The sequence below is a fragment of the Penicillium atrosanguineum genome (genome assembly GCF_028827265.1).
Source record: "Penicillium atrosanguineum strain IBT 20685 chromosome Unknown utg000001l_segment0_segment0, whole genome shotgun sequence".
Lineage (NCBI taxonomy): Eukaryota > Fungi > Ascomycota > Eurotiomycetes > Eurotiales > Aspergillaceae > Penicillium > Penicillium atrosanguineum.
Window position 1 is genome coordinate 1,410,453 of NW_026623133.1, and position 22,490 is coordinate 1,432,942.

The window sequence follows — 22,490 nt, forward strand, 5'->3', positions numbered from 1 at the left end:
TTGAAGTGCCATATTTCGTTCAAGTGCAAAAGTTGCGCTCCGCAATGTATACATTCCACACGGGCCGACAGTTTCTCCGTCTCCGCGGACGGACACGATAAGGAGAGATGATGCTGTCAACACCTCATTACCTATACACTCCTTCCACACTGATGGGGATACTTGTTGTCCTCGCATCCTTTATTCAATGTCTTCCTCCGAACCTGCCCCAGTATCATCGACCCCCGAAAATGCGACTCCAGAGCTGGATGTCCCCAAGCTCCATGCACTCCCCTCCGAACAACAGGACCTCTACCTGCTCACCTTCACTTCCGATCTAGTGCAATTTATTTCCAGTCTCGATGCACAGCAGGTCTCGGCGCAACAAAAAGCTCTTAAGAAGGAATTGTTCAAGATCCTGACCCTTACCTCCCCCACCATCACGCGAGTCCTCCGCAATAACCTGGGACGATGTTTCGGCGCTATTCTGACGAAAGGGGATCGCGGGATTCTCTTCGAGACGATTACCGATCTTCTTGGAATAGTAAACGCGAGTAAGAGCGAGGCGGATATCAAGACCAAGTTCGCAGCGGCGCATTGTCTAGGCGAAGTGTTTGCGACAGCTGGCGACAGTGCGTTCATGCAGTCCAACATTGCAGTGTCTAGCACAATTAAGCTTCTCAAGTCGGCCAGCAGCCATACGGGCTTCCGCGGAGTTATATATGCCATTTTACGGAAGATCATCGTGGGCATTGGCGTACCGATTGACGAAGCTACTGCTCGGGATATTTGGAAACAAGCGCGCAATGCGGCGACTAGCGACAAGTCTACTTTCGTGCAGGTTCACTCTTGTCGCTGTATCGAGCAGCTGGTAAACATGACGCCTTTCTTCGATAATGCAAATGACTTTGAAAACCTCAAGACTGTCATGTGGAAGGTCATTGACAGCCCCATTGCGCCGGTTAGGCATGCAGCAGCAGCTTGTCTTGGCCGGGCTTTGGTCAAGCTGCACGCGTCAGATACGCCCATTATGGCGGCCCCGAAGCCCAAGTCCAAAAAGAACAAGAGGATGTCTAAGAAGCCATCTGCTCGCCCCGGAGAAGAGGATGAGGATGAGATGTCGGAGTCTTCTGCTGCGAACGCCCCGGGAGCTGCTAGGAAGACTGAATCTCGATTGTTTTTTTCCCTTCCGGACCTTCTGCGTCAATTGTCCTCGCAATACCTCAAGAGCACAACTTCCAACCGCTCGCGAGCCGGAATCTGCGTGTGTTACAAATATGTTCTGCGCAACTTGGGGGATAAAGTTGTCGACGAACGCTATGGGCAGATTGCGACTAATCTGCTCGTGGAACTGATGAACCACCCAACTGTTACATACAACCGGTTCCGCCTTTTGATGACTCGGAAGTTTGTAAAATCTATCCTTGAGGATACTATTGGCCGTGAATTGCTACACGAAAACAGCCAGCTAAACGCCGCCCGATGGATCATCAACGAAATCCTCAAGGACTACCCGCAAGTCATTCAGGAGCGCCGCGAGCCAACCAAGTATACTTTGACATGCGCAGTCAGCGCTCTGTCCTCTTTGATTTCGTCGCTTGGATCTGCTTTCGGTGTCCACGCAGACAGCTGCAGAGACGCTTTGCTTCAGGTGCTCCCTCACCCGAGCTATACTGTTCAAGTCCACGCCGCGCACTGTCTGCGCAGCTTCGTACTTGCCTGTCCTCACCAGCTTCTGTCTGGTGTGACAATCTGCATGAACAGCCTGAACCGTGAAATCGGCCAGCTTGCTACGCCGCGCCATTCATCTCGCCGATGTGTCGGCTACGCCAATGGCCTGTCCGCGATGCTCAGTACGTCTCGTCTGCAACCGCTTTACGGTGCCGTCGACGTGTTCGCTCGCATCTTCACGCAAGCAACCGACCTTCTGAAGACTAGCAGCACTTCCGAGCTACGTGTTGCTAGTACACAAATTCAAGTCGCATGGATCCTGATTGGCGGATTGATGCCTCTCGGGCCTAGTTTCGTCAAGATCCATCTTTCTCAATTGATGTTGCTATGGAAGAATGCTTTGCCAAAACATCTGAGCAAGGAGAACTCTGCGGCGCCTGGTACTCTCGAAACAAGCTTCCTTACTCATGTTAGAGAGTGTGCTCTCGGCGCTTTGTTGGTGTTTATGGAATTCAACAGCAAGCTCATCACAGCAGATGGGGCCAAGAGAATCGCAGCCATGCTACAGAACACCGTTGAATTCCTGGACGATCTGCCGCGACCCAAGTCAATTGAGGACATCTCTCAACGTCTTCATCCTTCCTTGCAACTCCATGATTTCACCACTATGGTCCGCCGACGGGTCTTACAGTGCTTTTCGAAGCTCGTGCATGTTCACCACCCCAGTCATGGAGACATCATCTCCCAATCCAGCCTTCTAAGTCTTGCTGTCTCTTCTTTTGCCGACCCTGATGCGCAGTACCGCCCACTGGAGAGCTCGATTGCTGGTTCAGCTGGACAATTTGACGGCCTATGGGAGCTTTGCGATAACTACGGATTTGGCGTCACTGGACTTGCCAGGGAATATATCCGCGCTGCACATTCTGGTTCGCACGGGAATGACAGTCCTGCTTGGTCTGCACTTGAACATGCAGACAAGGATGTTGATGATGCTGTGAGTAGCACAATTCAAATATACGTGGCTTGAAGCTAACTATTCTAGTTGACATTCCCTGTTTGTGAGGCCAGTGAGCACGATGCAGTTTTGCTGTACAGCCTGCGAGCTGATCATCACCTCGCTGTTGATCCACCTAACACCGGAGTTGTGAACTCTGCAATCGAGCTTTTTGCTGTTGCCATTGCTCTTCACTCGTCCAAAATCCAGGAGAGCAGTGTGGAACAGGTCGCCTCATTCCTTGCTTCCCCGAGCCTCCAAAGGAACCCCGGAAGAAAAGCAGCCTTGGCTGTAAACATTTCTGTGGCACTTTTGCATGCTCTTAAGGTTGCGGTCAAGGAGACCGACTTTGTGGCCGGAAAACTGAGCACGTCCACAGACAAGATTTTGCAGGAGCTTGTTCAGGTAAGACATGCCTAGAGATGATATCATTTTGAGACAATTCTGATCTGTGGTATAGAAATTCGTGATTGACACTGACCCTATCGTCCGCACTATTGGCGTAGAGTCATTAGGACGCCTTTGTGACAGCGCTGGAAACGCCTGTACCAACACGCAGGTCAACTGGCTGGTCGATACCATTGTTGAAAACCGAGAGCCAAATGCTCGCGCTGGCTGTGCCGCTGCTTTGGGCTGTATCCACTCGCAAATTGGTGGTATGGCAGCTGGTCTGCACCTAAAAACAATCGTCGGTGTGCTCATGTCTCTCTGCAATGATCCCCATCCTGTCGTTCATTTTTGGGCTCTTGGTGGACTGGAGAGAGTGGCCAACTCTGCCGGTTTGACGTTCTCTCCATTTGCCTCCAGTTCACTTGGAATGCTGGCACAGCTCTACAACGCCGACACACACAATGTGGAGGCGGCAGCATTGGCTACCTCGAACATCGAAATGACCTTTTTGACACCCGTTGTCATCAGTCGTTGCGTGGATTCGCTCATCAACGTCCTTGGACCGGATTTGCAGGATGTTGCTAAAACACGCAACCTTATTCTGACCCTTCTCCGCCAGTTCCAGTTGGAGGAGAACCCTGCGCTAGTGACAGAAAGCTCCAAGTGCTTGGATCATTTCTCCCTTTACGCCTCGAACTTTGTGGACTTCTCGGGATACGTGAAACGACTTCAGACGGAGCTTCGCGCGAGCAACTCTTTGATGCGGGACGTCGCTGTCCGCGGTCTCAGCAATCTGATGAAGAGAGATGCCGCATCAGTGGTGCGCACGGCCAGTGAGACACTTGAAGACGATATCTGGCTTGCGTTCGATGATGCCCCGGACAACAAGCCGCTCAAGAAAATGATTCAAGAGTGGCTACAGCAAACTGCGCTCACGGAGACTGAGCTCTGGATCCAGCGTTGTCAGAAGATTATGACCAAGACTCGCAATAAGGTGGAGCTTCCACCTTCTACGGCAGTTCAAGCTACTGCGGCGGATATCCCAGATGACGAAGTTGCTGGATTCGCATCCGCTGCGGCTGGAGAAGGTCAAGGCGATTCTACCGGCGATGGCGTAGCTGGTCAGGAATTGCTAAAATGGCAGACACGCAACTTTGCCATGAGGTGCCTTTCCGAACTTCTGGCAACAGTCCAGGAAGCTATCTTGCCGGACACAAGCATTCCAGCAGAGCTTGCTCTTCAGTCTAAGGTTGGAGACATTGTCAGAATGGCTTTCTCCGCCTCAACTGCAAATGTCATTGAGCTGCGCATTTGGGGTCTTAAGATCATTGATCAAGTCTTGACTATGTTTGGCAAAACCCCGGATCCCGATTTCGCGGAAGCTTCTCTGCTGGAGCAGTACCAGGCTCAAATCGGATCTGCTCTCACTCCTGCCTTCGCAGCTGACTCCTCAGCAGAGCTGGCTTCTGAAGCAATCAACGTGTCCGCGACCTTCATTGCCACGGGCATTGTGACGAATGTGGATCGCATGGGCAGAATCCTCAAATTGCTAGTTCTTGGACTTGAAAACTTCGCGAAGAACTCTGCCACCACCGAGATTGGCGATCTAAAGGGCTTGAATTCCAATGCTCGAGTAATGGTCAAACTTGCGCTTTTCTCGGCGTGGGCTAGACTGCAGATTGCTAGCATTGAACACGAATATCTTAACCGGGTGGTTCAGCCGTATCTTGCCAAGCTGACACCGCTCTGGCTTTCCTCTTTGCAAGAGTATGCCCGGCTGCGCTTTGAGCCGGACATCTCGGGTGCTCTAGGTACGAGCACACAGAGCAATGACCTAGACGAAGTTTATGCTGCTTTGAACCGCGAGACGCTCTTGAAGTTTTACCAAGATACCTGGCTCAGCCTTGTCGATGCAATTGCCGGCCTGGTTGAGAAGGATATTGACTTTGTCTTCGACGCTTTGGATGGCAAGCTCCAACCAGTTGAAGAATCTGATGACGCTGAAAAGGAGACAGAGAAAGAAGAGTCCAGCAAAGAGGTTGCAAAGAGCGAAACGGCAGGGAAGGGCGACGACATCAATTATCGCGAGGAACCCGTCGCCTTCTTTTTCGTCTTGTTCGGACTTGCTTTTGAATCCCTGGTTGATCAAGCTACTACAACCTCCCAGCGGCTGGAGATTCTGCAGGCCCTTAAGCGAATTCTGAGACCCATCATCTCTGGTAACGCCATTTACCAGGATGCCATCTTCTCGGAGACCATGGATACTTTCGATCGGCTTGTTCTGACTGAGAGCACTCCCATCCAGACTGTCATTGTCGAGATCGCCCAAAATTTGTCACTGGACCATCCAGCTGCTAAGAGCGACCAGGAGCGAGGTGATCATCTGTCGGATGACATTGAGCAACTCTTCGAATTGACCCGAAGCATCATTCTTGTCCTTGCTGGGATGCTTCCTAATCTGCGTGAATCGACCCCTCTGGCGCGATTTAACGTCTCATCTGATGATTCTTTGACACTTATTCGGCTGGCTCTCCGCTCTCTGGTTGATGTTGCATCGGTGTTCCCATCCATTATTCGAAATGATCTCCATGCCTGTATCCTGCACATTTTCACCACGATTCTTGCGACTGGAATCTGCCAGACCGAAGTTGTACCCCAGGCTCTGCCGATCTTCCGACAGTTCGTCTACGGCATCACTCATACCCCTGAAGCTTCAGAGGATATCGACGTGGTTGCTTTCCAGCTGCGTGGCTGTCTCACCCGGTTCTTGAATATCCTGACCATTGCTCAACGACGAGAGGCAGATTCCTCTATGGCATGTGCCAAGAACACCCTCCTGGCCATAACCTTCCTCTTGACAGCAGGTGGACATGTCCTCCCTCCTCAGGATCCGGTCATCAACCGCGTTCTCGATGAGCTCCTTGATTGTCTTCACGACGTTGGCCTTGCCACAGTCGCTGCAAGCTGCCTCCGCTCGATCCTACTCAAGCCTAGTCCTCGCTACATGACCGACGACGTGGTTTCTCGGTACCTCATTCCTCGACTCATCGCCTTCCTTGTCGGATGCCCGATCGACGGCGGCGACATCCCCAGCGACCCCGAGAACTCGCGCACCGTTATCGCCCGGACCCTCGTGTCGTGTGTTAGCAATGCTACCTTCTCTCCTGCCGAGATGCCCACTGCCGCTTCACTCGTCATGTCTGCCCTGCTGGCACGCGCCAAGAGGGAAGGACAGGCCGTTCACCAAGAATCAGCCGGTAATCTCCTTGAACTTGCCAAGGCTGATCAATTCATCTTCCGAACCTTGGTTGCGAACATGAACGCGGACCAAAAATCGCTTCTGGAAGAGGTCCTCCGCAGCGCGGGTGTCGGTGCGGGGGCCGCTAAGGTAGGCGAAACAGCCGATAACACACCACAAGCTGCGCCTAGTATTGCCCTGCGCATGGACTTCTAGACGTGGCGCTTGTTTCGTTTCGATTTGGCTATAGAAAACGACAGTGCCATTAACTGGGCAGATGAATGTGATACGACGTGATGCATAGTGAGACAGTGAATGTATAGACCGCCTTACGGCCGACCATGGTAATCTTTTTTCTTTATCTCCCATAATCATCGATCCATGGATGGAAACGTAAAATCTATCTTGTAAACAAAGCGCCTTCTACAGACATCTGCTTCTGTTCCGTTTTAGGAAGCTCGGGGCGCGCTTATCTTATCCAAATCAGGTGACGCCATCTACCCTTTCACTAGAAACCTAACTCGAATTCCACGTTTCAGCATCCTAGTCTATGATTCAATTTCAATAACATTGTTCGCGGGGAGGATACGCTTCTGGGGTTCTTGTTTGGTCCACGATGCCGCCGGATCGAGGCCGCGCCTCTCGAGCTTGCGCCTCATGCAGAAAGCAAAAGACTCGCTGCTATGAGCCTGGGATACCCGGTAAAGCCTGTCTGCGATGTGAAAGGCTTCATCAGGGATGCTCGCTGGTTCAAATTGAGAGTGTGGCCCCTGAGGAGGACCCAGCGCCGCCAATTTCGGGTGCAGATGCTCGGTATGGTTGGGCTCATGTGCTACCCCTCCAAATGAGCATCTTGAAATACTGACATCTTGAATAGCTTGGAGCGTCTTGAACGAACTGTGGCAGCACTGCTTGACAGACTGGGGGAGACCCCGAGCAGTGTTGAACATGACTCGAGCAGACCTGCAAGCGCACTGACGACCCCGGATCCCGGCGAGCAAACTTTACACGAGACGGAATCTCCCGCGGCTCCAATCATGGTCATCCGCAATTTAGCCACCGACTCTGGGTTTAGGCCTTCTCCAGATATGAGATCTCTGGGCAGGGCCCTGGATGATCTCATTGCGCCTGAGCTGGCATTGACCCTTATCACCATGTATGTCCATGGTTATTTTTGCATCTAACAGGTCGATTAACCGTTAATTTAGATTTCTTGAGTATTATGGCCGTTGGATTACACTCGACCCGGAAAGCGACCCTGCTGTTCTCTTACCCCGCGTAAGGAGATCACCGTTATTATTCTGCGCATGCTGCCTGATCGCAGTGCGGCATACTTCCGAGGGGCTAGCAGCAAGTCTTGCACCGAAACTATACGAATGTGCTCAATCCCTGGTCTCAAGCGCACTCATAGTAGCGCCACAGTCTATCGAATTCTTCCAAGCGACCCTGATCCTATGTATGTGGTCAACGACCGTAGGACAGGTGCCCTTGGGTATTGACAGCTGGCTTCTGAGTGGCTTTGCTTTGCAGCATTGTCAATCGAGTCCCTTATTCACTGCAATTTCATCACAATCTCAGCAACCTATGAGAATGAATGAGACAACACTGGATCGTTGCTGCTTGTGGAACCACTTGTGTTTAGCACATCTGCACTATTGTGTTGGGACTAGTCGCAGGTCTATGTTGCAGGCCTGGCAGATCGAGCGCTGTCGAGTTATTCTTGCTTCGGACCATGCGATTAATTTCGAGGTACGCATGGTGGCGGAGATTTATCTATATTGGACTGTTTATGAACATCTGATTGAGGAGTCTGTTGATCTGCTCAAGTCAGTGGCGGCTTTGCAAACGTGGAGGAAAACATGGGAGTTTGTTCTCGGTAAACATCCCCATTCCATAAATTTTTTATTTTTTTTTTGCTTTTGGCTAACACTTAGTTTACAGAGCAACCGAGATCCCAATTTCTATTGATGGGATTCCATTTCTCCAACTTGCTCCTGTATGAGCATGCCTTAAAGACAAAGACTGCTCGAGCCCGCGAGTCTGTTGTTTTAGAAATGATTCGCCATTCTACAGCCATTGTCCATGTCGCCATGGACACAGTGGATGAGCGCACCCGCCACTTGAGTGACCATATTTATCACATGATTACTTTCGCAGCGATCATTATCTGTCGCTTGCTCAATAACTACGAGGAACAGTTAAATGTGAACTTCAACGTCGATGAGCTTGATGGCTTAATCCAAGACCTTGTCCAGTGGCTTCATTCCATTGGCCTGCCATGCCATGCCGCACATACACTGGGAAATATCATCGCCAAGGTCCATCAAAAGCTACGTCCACGTGTGGAGAAGACCCCATTGATTGCGCCTATCGATGACGTGCCCGAGGAGAGTTTTACTAATTACTACTTCCCTGAATTTCTGGGACTGGGAGCCTCGGCTGATGGAAACTGGGACTTGCTCTCGGATATGAGCTTCTTCCCGCAAAGCCCTGCCAATTCATGATCTAAATCATAGCAAGCCTTGAATATCTATACCGGCTTCAACCGGAATACACCACAGACCTTTCGAGACTGTCGCTTTGCATTTTCAGCGGCCTCCAACTCGCTTTTCGATCCAACGGAAGGCCGGAAACACAATGCCAGAAAAGGCAAATGTCAACTCATGGCCAATGTTTCCACCGCTCTTTCCGATGAGCGACGCAATTGGCCCAGCGTACCATGTCACCTTCATCCCAAGAGCGGCCCCAAGAAATCCGAACGCGAAAGCTCCGATTGCTGCCCATCCAAATGGCAGCCCAGCCGGGCTGTTCCAGGCATCCCAATCATATGTTTTCCATCCACGGCGGAAGATGAAGTGCTCTTCCATCACGACTGTTATGTGAATGACCGTCCAGTATCCAATGACGCTCAACAGCGTCGACAGTGTGCTATCGAAATACATAGCTGCGAAACAGCCGACAATGATAGACACCACGAAACCGAATGTGACGAGAATGATTCGGGGAATACGCATCGCCCATGGGCCGAGGTTCTGCGCATGGAGTGCAAAGGAATAATTGTTTGGAATATTGTTCTGTGCCCATGGTGAGCATATATTACGAATGCAAATTGCGATGGGACAGTTGGGGCTTACCGGAATCGCACTCAACGCTGCAAGGACCATGAGGAACTTACCGAATCCACCTGCAGGCTCAAGCGACATTTTCAATAAACCCCCAATGGAGGAAGACGTGTAAGCATCCTTCCACTCAGGGTTCGTCACCACACCGCTGTACATCGCAGCTCCAAGTGTCTGGACCAGAACAGTGGGAACAAAGATCCCAATATAAGTGGCACTGAAGATCTTCCACCGTGGAGTATCGGCCGGCATGCGCACATTATAGTCGGCCGCGCAATTCACCCAAGACACAGAGAAAGAAAAGATGCTTGCCATGTATGTGAGGACCGCAGCTGCCTTGTTCGCACCATCAAGGTGCTTGCTAGGTTCACTAGTAAACGAAGACGCGCCTGTGCCAGCAGCCACGCACCACACAATCAAAGGCGGTATCCAGACATAGGTATCCAAACGATGGATCCAGCTGATCCCCAGAGCACAAATTATCCATACCGAAGTGCAAATCACGATGACTCCCGCCCAGGTTGGGAACTTCCCATTAGACAAAGCGTTGAGCACTGATGCCCCTGAGATGGAGTTGATTGCGTTCCAACCTGTGGTTGCGACCATTGAGAAGACGACGACGAGCATGTTGCCCCAGTATCCGAACGAGTATCGTCTATAAATATGAGATTGTTAGCTTAGGTTGTGATGATAACGAAATTGGGAAGATTTGAAACGATCACGCACGAAAAGGTCGTCATTCGTAGACCTGACAGTCCCACTGTGGCTGTCCACGCTGGAAGTAGATCACTCAATAGATTGACGATCAGGATGACGATAAACGAATCCCAAAACCCGAGACCTAGAGAGCCGCCCAAGGACCCGATGTTGAGCGTGGCAACGGCCATGTTTGCACTGAACCTGTTTCCAGCCCGTTAGCTCCGGTGCATAGATGGGCTAAAATTCCATCATAAATGGATCTCAATAGATGGTCATGGTTAAAATCTCCTCGGGCATTATCGAGGAGAGATTCAACTAGCGAGATCTTTCGAAAATGAGATCAAAGATGCCTTTTTAGACTTAAAAAAAAACTCCCCGAAGATATAACCAGAAGGGCTCGGGGCAGAATGTGTTGGGGCCCATTTGCCATATTTCCTTGGTCTCGTTGAGTAACATGGGTATAGAAAAGACTCAATCATACCAGAAAGTAGCAGCGTTCCAAAACTTGGTCGTATTCTGCTGTCGCTGGTCGTCGGTAACACGTTCAATACCACCTTCCTCAATGTCGAATTTCCCATGGAACCATGGTTGATTCTTCTGAGAGGCCTCTGGATCTTCAGCCTTATCACAGTGTTCGTGGCTCATATTGAAGACCGAATGAAATGTATGATCGCTGGAATTGTAGTAAAAACATCCACATCGATTCTATCCCACCGGCGAGAATCAACCCCTTTCTATAGTTGTCCATCTCCTGATTACTCTCATAGCAAAGCTGTCTTCTTATTGCCCATCACAGCTTACCGATAAGCATATTTGGGGCTTATCTGACGCCATCACGACCATCTCCTTGGCCCACTTATCTCGCCGCGGCATGCCGCGGCATGCCGCGGCATGCCGGTCCATTGAGCCCTAAGTCAATCTATGGACACCACGCTTTCCCTCTCTTCTACAACATATAATGCTGCTTCTCTGCAACTTGTAAGTAAATATTCAGATCCAATTTCTTTCTTTCTCTTCCCTGAACCATCGAAATGGAACAGCAAACCTTCCGCCGCCGCGGCCTAGGCCTCCAAGGCGTCGACGAACAACAAGTCTCACCAGGCTACGTCCTTTACTCCCCATTGACATCGAACACTGCGCACCTCGTCTCAACAACCGGCGAAGAAGTACACCGCTGGACCCTTCCGCACCGCGCCGGACGTCATGCCCGCATCCTCCCCGATGGCTCCCTAGCCTACAATGGCGTGCACCCCGATGCTCCCAGATTGTTTCCCATGTGGGCGAAATACCGTGGTGGGATGATGATGCAGCTCGATTTAAACGGCAAGCTCCTTCGCCAATACTCCGATCCCTATGCGCACCATGACCAGAACCACCTCGACGACGGAAGTATCCTCTACGCTACCCTCGAGCCTCTCACCCCCGACGAGGCATCGCGCGTGCAGGGTGGAATCCCCGGCAGCGAGGCACCGGGCGGCATTATCTACGCCGACTGCATTAAGCTCGTCCGGCCCTGGGCAACATCCAATATCTCGTCATCGGCCGATTTCGAGGGCGAGGGAAAGGGTGGCGCAAAGCTACTCTGGTCGTGGCGGGCCATTGATCATCTTGATTCCGAAGCATTTGCTGCGCACTCGCATTATCCGCGTGAGCACTGGCCGCTTATCAATAGCGTTGCATTTGATGGCGATGGGAACATCATCGCTTCGTCGCGCAATGCTTCGTCGGTCTTCACCATTAGTCGGAAGACCGGCGAGGTGCTTTGGCATCTCGCTGCTCCTACGGTCTCTCAGCAGCACTGTGCGCACCAGATCACGCCATCAGGCGACATCCTCATCCTGGACAATGGAGTCTTCAGACCTGAGATTTCAGTGCCTTTCTCACGAGCTATCATCGTTTCAAAGGAAAAGGAGGTGAAGTGGGAATATAAGGATACATCGACTGGAGGGTTGGGCTTCTTTACGCCCTTCATGGGATCAGCTCAAAGGCTCGGGAATGGGAATGTTTTGATTTGTGAGGCTGCCACGGGACGAATTTTCGAGGTTACTGAGGGTGGAACTCTTGTGTGGGAGTTTGTTGTGCCGCAATTGCAGGACTATAAGATGGTTATGGCGGCCGACGAGCTGGAGGAGATGGAGAGGATTGGATTCTCCAACCAGAGTAATGCGGTTTTCAGGGCTTATAAGTATACTCCGGAGGAGATTCCGTGGCTGAAGCGGTGAATTTGATTCTATATGTTTGTGCATTGTAGTTTCTATGTTTTGACATGGACTGGCGCGTCTAGTGTAGTTTGTATGTGGGGTATAAGGGTCTATTGGTAATGGTACAACCCTTCTCGATTTTGAGATAGGGCTCATGGACGCAAGTAAAAATGTCAAGAAATAGGAGTTATAAACAGGCTTAGAAAGGACAGAATGGGGTTGCAAAAGAGTGATCAGCCGAGGGATTCACCGAGGTGGGCTGCAGGTGAGATCTCCGTCTGGCTTCCGATGTCGTGGACGACGTGAGTCTCCTTGGTGACTTGTTTGTCGACAGGCTTCTCGACCGTCTCGACCTTGGGAGGGTCAGGGACCTTGCGGGTGGAGGAGTATTTGAGGAAGAGTATTATCATGACTGAAAATTTGGTCAGTTAGGGAACTTTGGGCCAAGCGAAAAAGGAAATACTCACGAGCACAAGTGGCGAGGGTCAAAGCAGCCCGTCTGGTCAAGATCCACCGCAGGCTCTCAATCTCGCTCTTGCCGTCACTGTTGAGTGACACTGTGATCTTGTAGTTCAATTCCTGAACTGAAGTGTCGATTGTTCGCTGTTGCTCTCGCGTGGACATCTTATGGTCGTTGAACATGCCCTTGATTTCATCCTTCATTCCAGCAAGCTCTTGGTTGAGACGTTGAGACAAGATGTCTGTTTCATGCTCCAACTGCGTCCGTGAAGCACGCTGCCTCTGCACCTCAGAGTTACGTGCACTTTGCAATGACTGCTGGAGCTCTGAGCAAGCAGCCTGGAACAGGTATGACTCGTTTTCGACATCCGACTTGGAAGTCAGGCTTCGCTTGGCGTAGTCGAGGTTACCCTGCAGAATAGTTCGTACAGCTTTCATAATCGTAATGGACTGCTCGTTGGTGTATCCACCCTTTGAAAGATCGAGAACCAGCGAGTAAGTGTCGAAATGGTGCACATACGGGGCAGGAGACAGATGTGGCGCTTTGCTTTCCGACTCAAAGGGCCCCGTTGGGGCGAGGTAATTCGAAGGAGATGGCATGTGAAAAACTTCTTCAAAGGCGCTCTGGTTCATGTATGGAGGTATTTGTGACATCTCCTCTCCGACGTCCTTTGCCGATGACATGGAAGATGCAGCGGAGGCCTCTGCACGATCAGTCTCCTCCTCTGGCAATTCCGGCTCCAATGTGGCATGACTAGTCTTCGTAGATTCAGCGGCGGCTTGTTCTGAAAGGGAGGCAGCAGCATCATCCGCGACAGTGTCTTCTTGAACATCTGGCTGTGGCTGTGGCTCTTGCGCCTGCGCTTGCGACTCCGCCTGCTCTGGCGGTGAAGCCGAAGCCCCCTCTTCGGGTTGGTCTGTCACATCAGGGATAACAGGTACATCCTCCCCAACCTGCTCTACTGGTGCTTCTCCGGGTCGTGTCGGAGGAGGGATACTTGGTTCAACGGCCGGTCCATAGCGGCGATGGTAGGACTGCTGGTTGCGGCGGCAGCTAGTATGGAATCTCTGGCGCGGGGCGAGGGGTCGAAAAGAGCGGTATGTGGTTGGCTGGCATGAACGAACGGCACGTATCCAGTTTGGATATAAGAAAGGAAGCCTAGGAGTGGCCATGGTGGGATTTGAAGAAGTTACAATCATTTCCCGTCGGGGAACTCTGAGTGACGTTGTCCCCCGCGGAAACTGCCTTATGTAATCGCGCTGCCTCATCTTGATCACGTGCGTTTTAATTGGTCGACGTATACTCACCATGCACACGCCTTAATCACTTATTCTCCGATCCTTCTTACCTTTCTTCCGATGAATTTCTAGAAAGATCTTTACGGGGTGCTCTTTGAGCTTAAATTCGAGTTATTGACCACCAATTCAATGATAGCCCTAATTGATACGCCCCAGTGCTAGTCCTTCTACAAGCTTCTGTCCTTTGCTGAACTAGAATATACAAATTGAAACCAAAATGTTGGACTCTTTCTATCTCGCTGCCATGCTGTGCATCAAATGTCACGCATCATACTGAAACAACAAGATTTAAGTTAAATGGCCCCTAAGTGGCGTCACGCGCACTGGGTTCAGCTGTGCTGAAACATATTCAGGTGGGTAGCAGCAATTCCGACACGATCGGTATATAAATTTTGATGTTTCTGATTTAGGACGGTATTAAGAGTATATGCACAAAGAGGCCACTAATACATCGTAGAGAGGTATTTCTCGGCCCAGACATGACAGACCATGATCGTTTGCCACGGCTAAGCCCTTTGAAGGAAGCCATACAAAGTGCATGTCAATGTTGGGTGTTCACGCACGAGCAAACAGAAATGCTCTTTCACAAAGAAAAAAAGATCAAGTTAAACATTGTGTGATACATGGGAGGTTGAGCTTGGTAATCTTGATCTCAATTCTGGTTGTTGTGGCAGCCGCGAAGCCATCCTCTGCTCTTACTTCCTCTCGCAACTCCATGACAACCCACTTCTCATACCACCCATTCATTTCCACTTCCCATTGCAAACATCATTTCTTGTCGCACAGCTCCTCATTCTGTGTCATTGACACGTCTGGGGAAGTTCGTTTCGATTCCCTCCCAGACCTGATGCCCGCTTTACCAGCGATGGTCTCTTCCATAATGGAGGCACCACGACCTCCTCTGTGCACATTGCTGCTGCAGGCCTCTGAGCCGAGTCTGCATGATTACAATCATCTACTATCAAGCATTGACAAGTACTATGCTCGTCTACAGGTTGGAATGCAAGATGAAGCCCTCCGAGATCAAATCTTGTTCAACCCCGGGCGAACAACCTTACGTCTCCAGAAAGCCTTCAGCATCCTGAGAGTCCAGAAATTGTCAGCTCCAGTTGCAGAGGAGATATTCAAAAGCGTCGTTGAAACCCTCGTCAACTCGCCAGACCACCTTCTTACCTCAGAGCAAGCCTTCCAGCTGGTCGGATCCTACCTCCCGGTCGTTATTCGCTACCCTGGAGCCTACTTGCGACTTGTCGCAGACCTTTTTCTAGCATACGAAGGAATGTTTGAGTACTTGATTGCAGAAGAGAAGCGTTGCTCCGCCTTGAAATCATTGTTGCTTTCGAACAAGACATACCTGAACTTTCAAATCCTCACCGAAGTAACGGAAAGACTCATTGTTATGTGTAACAACTGCTCCGGACATGGTGTCAGCGACGTTTCCGAAAGCTGGTACAGCGCTAGGACTTTGATGTCTTCCTTGAAGAGCTTGATTCAGTCTCACCGTGAAGAAAACCAGAAAACCTGCCAAAAAGAAAATCTGCCTCCCGTTGAGAAAATGCGGGCTCTCAACCCCGATGACAAGAAAACCAATCAAACACTAATGGTGAAAAGCCAGAAGAGCTCATTCAAGATACCTCAATCTGTCTTTGACGACCTGGAATCACTTAGTGGGCCCAGGATAAGCTCTGCTGGCCAGCTTTTTCATGCCCTGGGGTTTATTCAGAATGAAAAGTTACCCGAGCTCCTACACAAAGTGCTGGATAGTTTTCCATGCAGACTCTGCCTAGAGAGATTGGCGGGAATTACGACCACGTTCGTGGGCCTTCCAAACCACCTCGATTGTTTGACCTCAAGTACAAGCTACTCAATCGACATATTCGGGAAAAAAGTCGGCATGTGGAAAGTTTTACTGTCCGACGCGGCGACCAAGAATGCGAAGAAGCTGGCCCGCGCAGGTGGCTTTCCTCGCATTGAACAGAAGCTCAGGGAGCTGGCAAGCGGTGCATGGAAAGGGAAAGACATTTCCCGGCGTATTGGCTCCAAGAAGCAAAAGCAGGATATGGTTATTCCAATCCTGCAAGCTCGGGTCTCCCGCACCGTGTCAATTCTCTGGCAGCTTGATGTGGGATTTGAACCTCAATCCCCGAGCATTCAGCAGCAGATAGTCAAAGTTTGGCAAATAACAAGCTCGGACGACGAGGTTGACGCTGCCATCGATCAAATTATCGAGCTGCAGAGCTATGCCCCCCCAGAGGCCATCCGTCTATGTCAGACGCGCCCTAGACAGCAACCCAATGGCATATTTTTCCCAAACAAGATGGGCTTTGCTCAGGAAGCCTACGCCAGGGTGAGGCCAGTAGGCGCAGCCAGGAATGATCCTGCTTTGATCGAAATGTCAAGTAAGTAAACCATCGATTCTCGTGGCACTGCGGAAATCAAGTTATGAGATTAATCCCATCTAGACAAGTTCTTCAACGTGACTGAGCCTTTCCTCAAGTCGATTGTCAGCAACACAGGCCTTGAAGAATTTCCATTTGACCTATCGCCTGAGGAGGCAGAGATTATCGGGCATTTTAAAACCTCTAGCCTGATTCTTGGAAGAAGCGGTACGGGGAAAACCACGTGCCTTCTTTTCAAGATACTCGCCAAATACAGAGCGAGACAGACTATGCCCGATGGGAAAACCATTCGCCAGGTAAGTGTCCAGCGCATTGAATATTTGTCCTGTAATGCTAAGAAATTAGCTTCTCCTGACCCGTTCGCCATTTTTGGCCGCAAAGCTTCAGACTTACGTCAGAAGCCTGATCGATACGCAGTCTGAACAAGGTGTATACGGGACATCCTCCCGTACTGAGAAGGCGGAGTCTATCTTCGCTTTGAAGGACGAAGACTTCCCGTTCGTCTGCACGTATGACGACTTTTTGGATCTCCTTGAGAGTACTTTCAGGTTTGTTCCTCCGATTAAACTCCGTTATATAGGGCTATATGACTGTTATTTTTTACTGACATTTGACATTCTCTAGGCGAGCAAATCGCCAAGACTTTCTTGAAAGCACTGTATCTAGGGCAAAGAGTACAAGTGCAGAGCTGCAAGCACTCGACAAGCCTAAGGTGATAGACTTCAATATTTTCAAAACGGAGTATTGGAGCTGCCTATCCGGGATTGTGCCATCTGGATGTTCCCCGGAGCTTCTGTTTGCGGAGATAATGGGAATCATCAAGGGTTCGGCAATAACCGCGAGTACTTTGATGCCCCTCAAACGTGTCGAATATCTCTCCAAGATCTCCAAGGTCTCCCCAGCGTTTGCCTCGGAGGTGGAACGCGAAGTTGTCTACCGGGCATTTGAACGATACGAACGACAGAAGAAACAGCGATACCAAATTGATGAGCTGGATCGAGTCATAGATTTGTTGAAGTTGCTGAAAGGGAATTCATCGTTGGAATCTCTGATTCGTCAATGTTTTGAAGAAATCTATGTCGATGGTATCCATATGAGCTCCCCCTCTCCTCCCATTCCGAAATTTTACTACGGCTAATACTGTGCTCAGAAATCCAAGACTTGCGTTGTCTTGACATCGTTTTACTTTTGAGCTGCCTGTGTGATGCTCGTGGGATTCATCTGGGTAAGTCTTTGCACGGGATGGCTTTGAAACAACCTTAACATTCTTAAGCTGGGGACACGGCACAGTGTATTTCGAAGGACTCTGCTTTCCGATTTCCCGAAATCAAAGCGCTGTTCTATGACTACTATGAGTTGATCTCCAAAGAACTGAATCAACCTTCCATTGCCAAGCCTGTTCAATTCATGCTGGCCAAGAACTACCGCTCTCATCAAGGTATTCTAAGCTTTGCATCTTGGGTAATGGCAATGCTGTGGAATGGCTTCCCAGAGACCATCGACAAGCTGGATCCTGAAATTGGTCAGACCGGAGGTCCCAAGCCAGTCATTTTTGCCGGATTTGACTCTTCAATTCTGTCGGCCAAGATGATTGGTTTAGTCAAACTGAACGACCAGATAGCCAACTTCGGTGCTGAACAAGTGATTCTTGTTCGGGATGATGCATCCAAATTCGAATTGCAGGCACAGATCGGTGAAATCTCCCTTGTTCTTACCATCCTCGAGAGCAAAGGCATGGAATTTGATGATGTCCTTGTCTATGACTTCTTTGGTAGCAGTGGTCTTGGGAGTAGCTATCGATGCTTGCATTTGCTTGCTCACGGGCAACGTGCAAAGTTTGACTCTCAAAAACATGCGGCAAGCATTTACCCGGAGCGAACAACATGGAGCTTCACTAACTTTTGAATAGGCCCTGTGCTCTGAACTGAAGGTACATGAATATCTATATCCGATTTCTTATCTATGGACCAAACTGACGAGATATTATAGCATCTTTACGTTGCAGTAACAAGAGCGCGCAAGCATTTGTGGTTCATGGAGGCCATTGAGAGCAGCATCAATCCAATTCTTCAAGCACTTTCGGTTGATGGACAGGTTAACCTTGCTGAGCTGGTGAGGACGCAAGATCTAGATGTTGCCGCAAAGGTCCAAGTCCTCCGCGCAGGTGGCTCGGTGGACCCAGAGAGATGGCTGAAGCGGGCAGCACATCTGCTGCACCAAAAGAACTTTGCTGATGCTTTGTTCTGTTACAAAAAAGCAAATGATCCTCGCGGTATTTCACACTCCCAAGCCTGGCTCCATGAGCAAGAGGGCCGATCTCTCCGAGCACTCAGTGATCTTGAAGGCTCCACGTCCAGTTATGAGAAAGCAATTGCGTGTTTTCTGGAACTCGATTTGTTCTCCGATGCTGCAGACTGCTACCAGGCACTCGAAAGATACGACAAAGCTGCAGGTACTGGCCTCATGCATTATATTTGCGGTTGATCGAAAACTAACCCGACTCACAGAAATCTGGAAGAGCCAAGGCCAGCTCCCCAAAGCTGCAGCATTTTACGAGAGAGGCGGCCACTTGCTTCAAGCTTCTGATTGTTTCCACTCAAACGGAGATTATGAGCAGGCGATAGAGGTCTTGCGCCGAGGCGACGAATTCGATGAACTTATCCAATACATCAAGCGACACGGACATAGGCTTATTTCTCATACTTTGACACGCTATTCTCGACTCTGCAACATCCTGCTCAGGCAAGGTCGCGTCTCGACTGAACTGAGAGCGACAACTATCAATCTTCTAGGATCCGATATTGAAAAACTATCATTTTTCAAGGAGTTTGAGATGTTTGACCAGATGCGATCGCTCTACAAAGAGCGTCACAGGTGGTTTGAATACTACGAACTCTCGGTCGCTGTTGGAGATCTGCCTGCGGCGATGGACACTCTTCTAACCCAGAAGCTGTTGCCTGTGATTGACAAGAAAATGGCCGAGTCAATTCTGCACTACTCCATGGCTGAGACTCTTCTTCACCACCGCGACTTGGTTGGAAGCCGACCCGAGCTGGATAAGGACCTGTTACAGTCATCTCGATCGACGCCCTTAGAAAAAACTGCTCTTCAGTGGCTGAACGTCTTCAACTCAATCGATGAGTATGGGGAAAAGAGCACGCAGGCTTCATTTAAGTCGCTGGTGGCAAGTCCGATTCTGATAGACTTCTTCTGTCTCTTTTCTGTTGTCTACCAGTCTGAGATCAAGCTTCTCGAAAGAAACAACCTCATGGACCTGCCCATGGACATTCTCAATCATGCCAGTCGACTCATTCAAGTCACGGCATCTGGAGAGGCCAAGGATTCGGAAGTTCTAATGCTCATCTGCGGTCTATGGAGCTCACCAAAGACTCCTACACAGATGACTGTACTTCCTTGGTCCCCTCTGAAAACCGACAGGGTGCAATTGCCAGAGAATATGTCCCCAGAAGCTCTACTCAGCCAAGCGAGATTGTGGATTCGGGAGAGGTTCTTCAGTACCGTGGACACTTTCCAAAGTGTTGCTTTCAATCTCTTCAGAGATCTTTTTCCTCGGCGCTGCAAACATTTCCTTTACAAGGGTAAGTCGATGGGCTGAATCCATCGTCTGGATTCTCTCGCATTTCCTCTTCTGCTCATTCAAGTTATTGATGAATTATCAGAAGGATTTGTAGCTAACTCATTTTAGGGACTTGCCTCAAGGCCCGCGCGGGAGAATGCCATTTCTACCATGCAAAGCCAAGCTACAACGACTGCTGTTTGAAGTTAACTTGCCTTCTGAACGTGAGTGAGGTCTTGAGTAGACTCCGCATCTTGTATTATCATCGACTCATGCCAGAATATTTCCGCGTACAATACCTTGGCATGCGGAGACGCTGGTTGCACCTACTGCTCGATGAGTTGATCTTCGTCACTCCTTTCGAGCATTCCGCCGGAGCTATTTCAAAGGTACGCATTATGCTGCATAACCCGATGTTTTTTGCCACCAAATCCAGCATTGAGAGTCTTCTCTTCTATCGCATGCAGGAAGAGTGGCATGAGATCTACACCTTCAGTGGAATCTTTGAGCAGCTCCAGGTGGCCCATTTTCTTGGTCAGTAATTCTCATCTGTTGTTCATAACCGGGAATCGCCGAATTCTAACCCTAATATAGGCCCGTGGGTTGCTCTCAGCTACACCCGCGCATTGGCGAAGAAAAAGAGCTACAGTCTGGGCTGTCGCCGAAACGAAGCGATATCATTGAAAAACACATTCAGCGCTGTGCAGGCAGTAGACCAGATTCGATGGGCTATTTACGAGGGAAACATCACAGACTTCGTAAATTATCCTCTCACTTGCATATACATCTATTAGACTCTAACTTTGCAGTACTCTCGAGTCAGAGAATTTCTCATCTGCGTGGAGCGCGCTGAAGTTTCTAATCTCAGAAACTTCCACAGCGTAATGGCAGTTTTCGAACTTGTGGCGACTTACATTGTGTGTCAATCTCATAACTAGCATCAGATTGATTGACTGACGTTTTACAGCTGTGTATTGTGAATTACAACAACGCCATCATGGTGCCATCGTCATGGGCCATACAACATCTCCCAGGTATTTTCAAAGCTGCACTGAATTGGAACCATTTTTTCCAAGATTCGGATCGCAATATGCAACTTGGACTCCTCAAGGCACTCATCGGATCATTCTGCAAGATCACCGATAGTCTGGAGCATTCCATATCCCAGCATGATTTTGCGTTCGAAGCGCTGGGCCGCAAATCCTCCCCCGTGGTCTACAGGAAGCGCATTTTCGACTACCTCACAACAATCATTCTGAATCTGCAAGCTTACACGCCTCTGCCCCGAGGATTTACAGAGATGTGGGAAAAATCACGACAGGTGTGTAACGATATAAAAAGAGACTCCTTCCGGGCCCTTCTTCGCGAGTAGGAGTCTGTTTCTACGTCACTCGTGACTCTTTTCCCGGCGTCATCAATCCTGATACTCAGTGATTTCTAACTCTGCTGCCTAATAGGTCATCCTCAAATCTGCACCGCCTTCATTCGTTTGTCCGACTGCCATTTCGAAACTTCGTGACGAAGTCATACGGCAGTATGCTGGCTACAATGACAAAGACAAACTGCAAGTGATCTGTCTCGACGACAATAGCAAATGCCCAGCATTTTTGCGCGAGTTTGTTACAACAGCAAACCCGCAGGTGAAGCTCAGCACACTTCTTGAAAGCTCATCGGCCGAGGATAAGCGTGCCCAGACAACTCTCGGGAAAGACGCCGCCGACGCCGATGAATACACCCGTCATGAGCTGGAATTAATCATCAGTCTCCAAGGCCGCTGGCGACGCGTCATAAAGATCCTCGCAGACGCTCGCTACCTGAAAAGATCCCACGAAGGGCAAACTTTCCTCCAGCTCTTTGCCCTTTGCCAGCAAAGATTCAATATTCTTCCTGGCTCAGCCCGCGTATCAGCGAAGGAAAAGATCCGCATTCGCAAGTTAATCTTCACTGATGGTGTCAACATCATAGTTGAAGTTGACAGCCTGTACTTCAGTCTCCGTCAACTGAAGGAGTACTGGAAATCTTGTCTCGAGAATCCTCGCATCACCGCAGAAGAGATCGAAGGATTGGATACCTTGCACGGACAAATCGGTCCCATCGAGGTCAAGCTCGATCAAATCGCCCTGATCTGGTCGCTGAAGGGTCTGAGTACCAGTATCATCATGGTCACTGCGAAGTCCCATGGTGAGAAGGCTCGCGAGGCCCAACGGACCATCTGGACTGTCAAACAAGAAATTGAGGTTTTGCGGAGCCAACTAGAGGTGGTTTCCAAGCACTAGGCCTGTGGGGAGTTATAGTTATCAGGAAAGTTGAAAAGGAAGAGAAAAAAAGAGGGAAGGAAAGCCCGGCCGCGGTGTGCATATGTCTGCTGGTACGAGTGTATGATTTACGGCGACCACAAGAATCACGTCCTGTATGATCAGTGTTTTTAGTAATTTAAGATTCAATGTATATCCCGGAACACGTAG

The 22,490-nt window shown here is 49.8% G+C and overlaps 6 protein-coding genes across 6 annotated transcripts; 4 read left to right on the plus strand and 2 right to left on the minus strand.

Moving 5' to 3' along the window:
• Window positions 1-187: 187 nt before the first annotated feature.
• On the plus strand, window positions 188-6,488 carry N7443_000540 (AP-1 complex accessory protein LAA1; the record flags this gene model as incomplete). The annotated part of the gene is made up of 3 exons (XM_056880596.1): window positions 188-2,644; window positions 2,693-3,049; window positions 3,105-6,488. The coding sequence occupies 3 exons, from the start codon at window positions 188-190 to the stop codon at window positions 6,486-6,488; spliced, it is 6,198 nt and encodes a 2,065-aa protein (XP_056745834.1).
• Window positions 6,489-6,888: 400 nt separating this feature from the next.
• Window positions 6,889-8,776, plus strand: N7443_000541 (Zn(II)2Cys6 transcription factor; the record flags this gene model as incomplete). The annotated part of the gene is made up of 4 exons (XM_056880597.1): window positions 6,889-7,085; window positions 7,150-7,428; window positions 7,481-8,148; window positions 8,214-8,776. The coding sequence occupies 4 exons, from the start codon at window positions 6,889-6,891 to the stop codon at window positions 8,774-8,776; spliced, it is 1,707 nt and encodes a 568-aa protein (XP_056745835.1).
• Window positions 8,777-8,860: 84 nt separating this feature from the next.
• Window positions 8,861-10,735, minus strand: N7443_000542 (purine-cytosine permease family protein; the record flags this gene model as incomplete). The annotated part of the gene is made up of 4 exons (XM_056880598.1): window positions 8,861-9,346; window positions 9,407-10,046; window positions 10,118-10,291; window positions 10,572-10,735. The coding sequence occupies 4 exons, from the start codon at window positions 10,733-10,735 to the stop codon at window positions 8,861-8,863; spliced, it is 1,464 nt and encodes a 487-aa protein (XP_056745836.1).
• Window positions 10,736-11,121: 386 nt separating this feature from the next.
• N7443_000543 (uncharacterized protein) lies at window positions 11,122-12,312 on the plus strand (the record flags this gene model as incomplete). Its single annotated transcript, XM_056880599.1, has 1 exon — window positions 11,122-12,312. The coding sequence occupies one exon, from the start codon at window positions 11,122-11,124 to the stop codon at window positions 12,310-12,312; it is 1,191 nt and encodes a 396-aa protein (XP_056745837.1).
• A 212-nt stretch (window positions 12,313-12,524) lies between these two features.
• N7443_000544 (CCDC90 family protein) lies at window positions 12,525-13,923 on the minus strand (the record flags this gene model as incomplete). Its single annotated transcript, XM_056880600.1, has 2 exons — window positions 12,525-12,703; window positions 12,759-13,923. The coding sequence occupies 2 exons, from the start codon at window positions 13,921-13,923 to the stop codon at window positions 12,525-12,527; spliced, it is 1,344 nt and encodes a 447-aa protein (XP_056745838.1).
• Window positions 13,924-14,929: 1,006 nt separating this feature from the next.
• On the plus strand, window positions 14,930-22,301 carry N7443_000545 (uncharacterized protein; the record flags this gene model as incomplete). Its single annotated transcript, XM_056880601.1, has 14 exons — window positions 14,930-16,448; window positions 16,512-16,744; window positions 16,794-16,996; window positions 17,073-17,533; window positions 17,599-17,673; window positions 17,722-18,305; window positions 18,358-18,378; window positions 18,438-18,900; window positions 18,956-20,047; window positions 20,155-20,559; window positions 20,620-20,783; window positions 20,835-20,942; window positions 20,993-21,346; window positions 21,483-22,301. The coding sequence occupies 14 exons, from the start codon at window positions 14,930-14,932 to the stop codon at window positions 22,299-22,301; spliced, it is 6,501 nt and encodes a 2,166-aa protein (XP_056745839.1).
• Window positions 22,302-22,490: the final 189 nt, after the last annotated feature.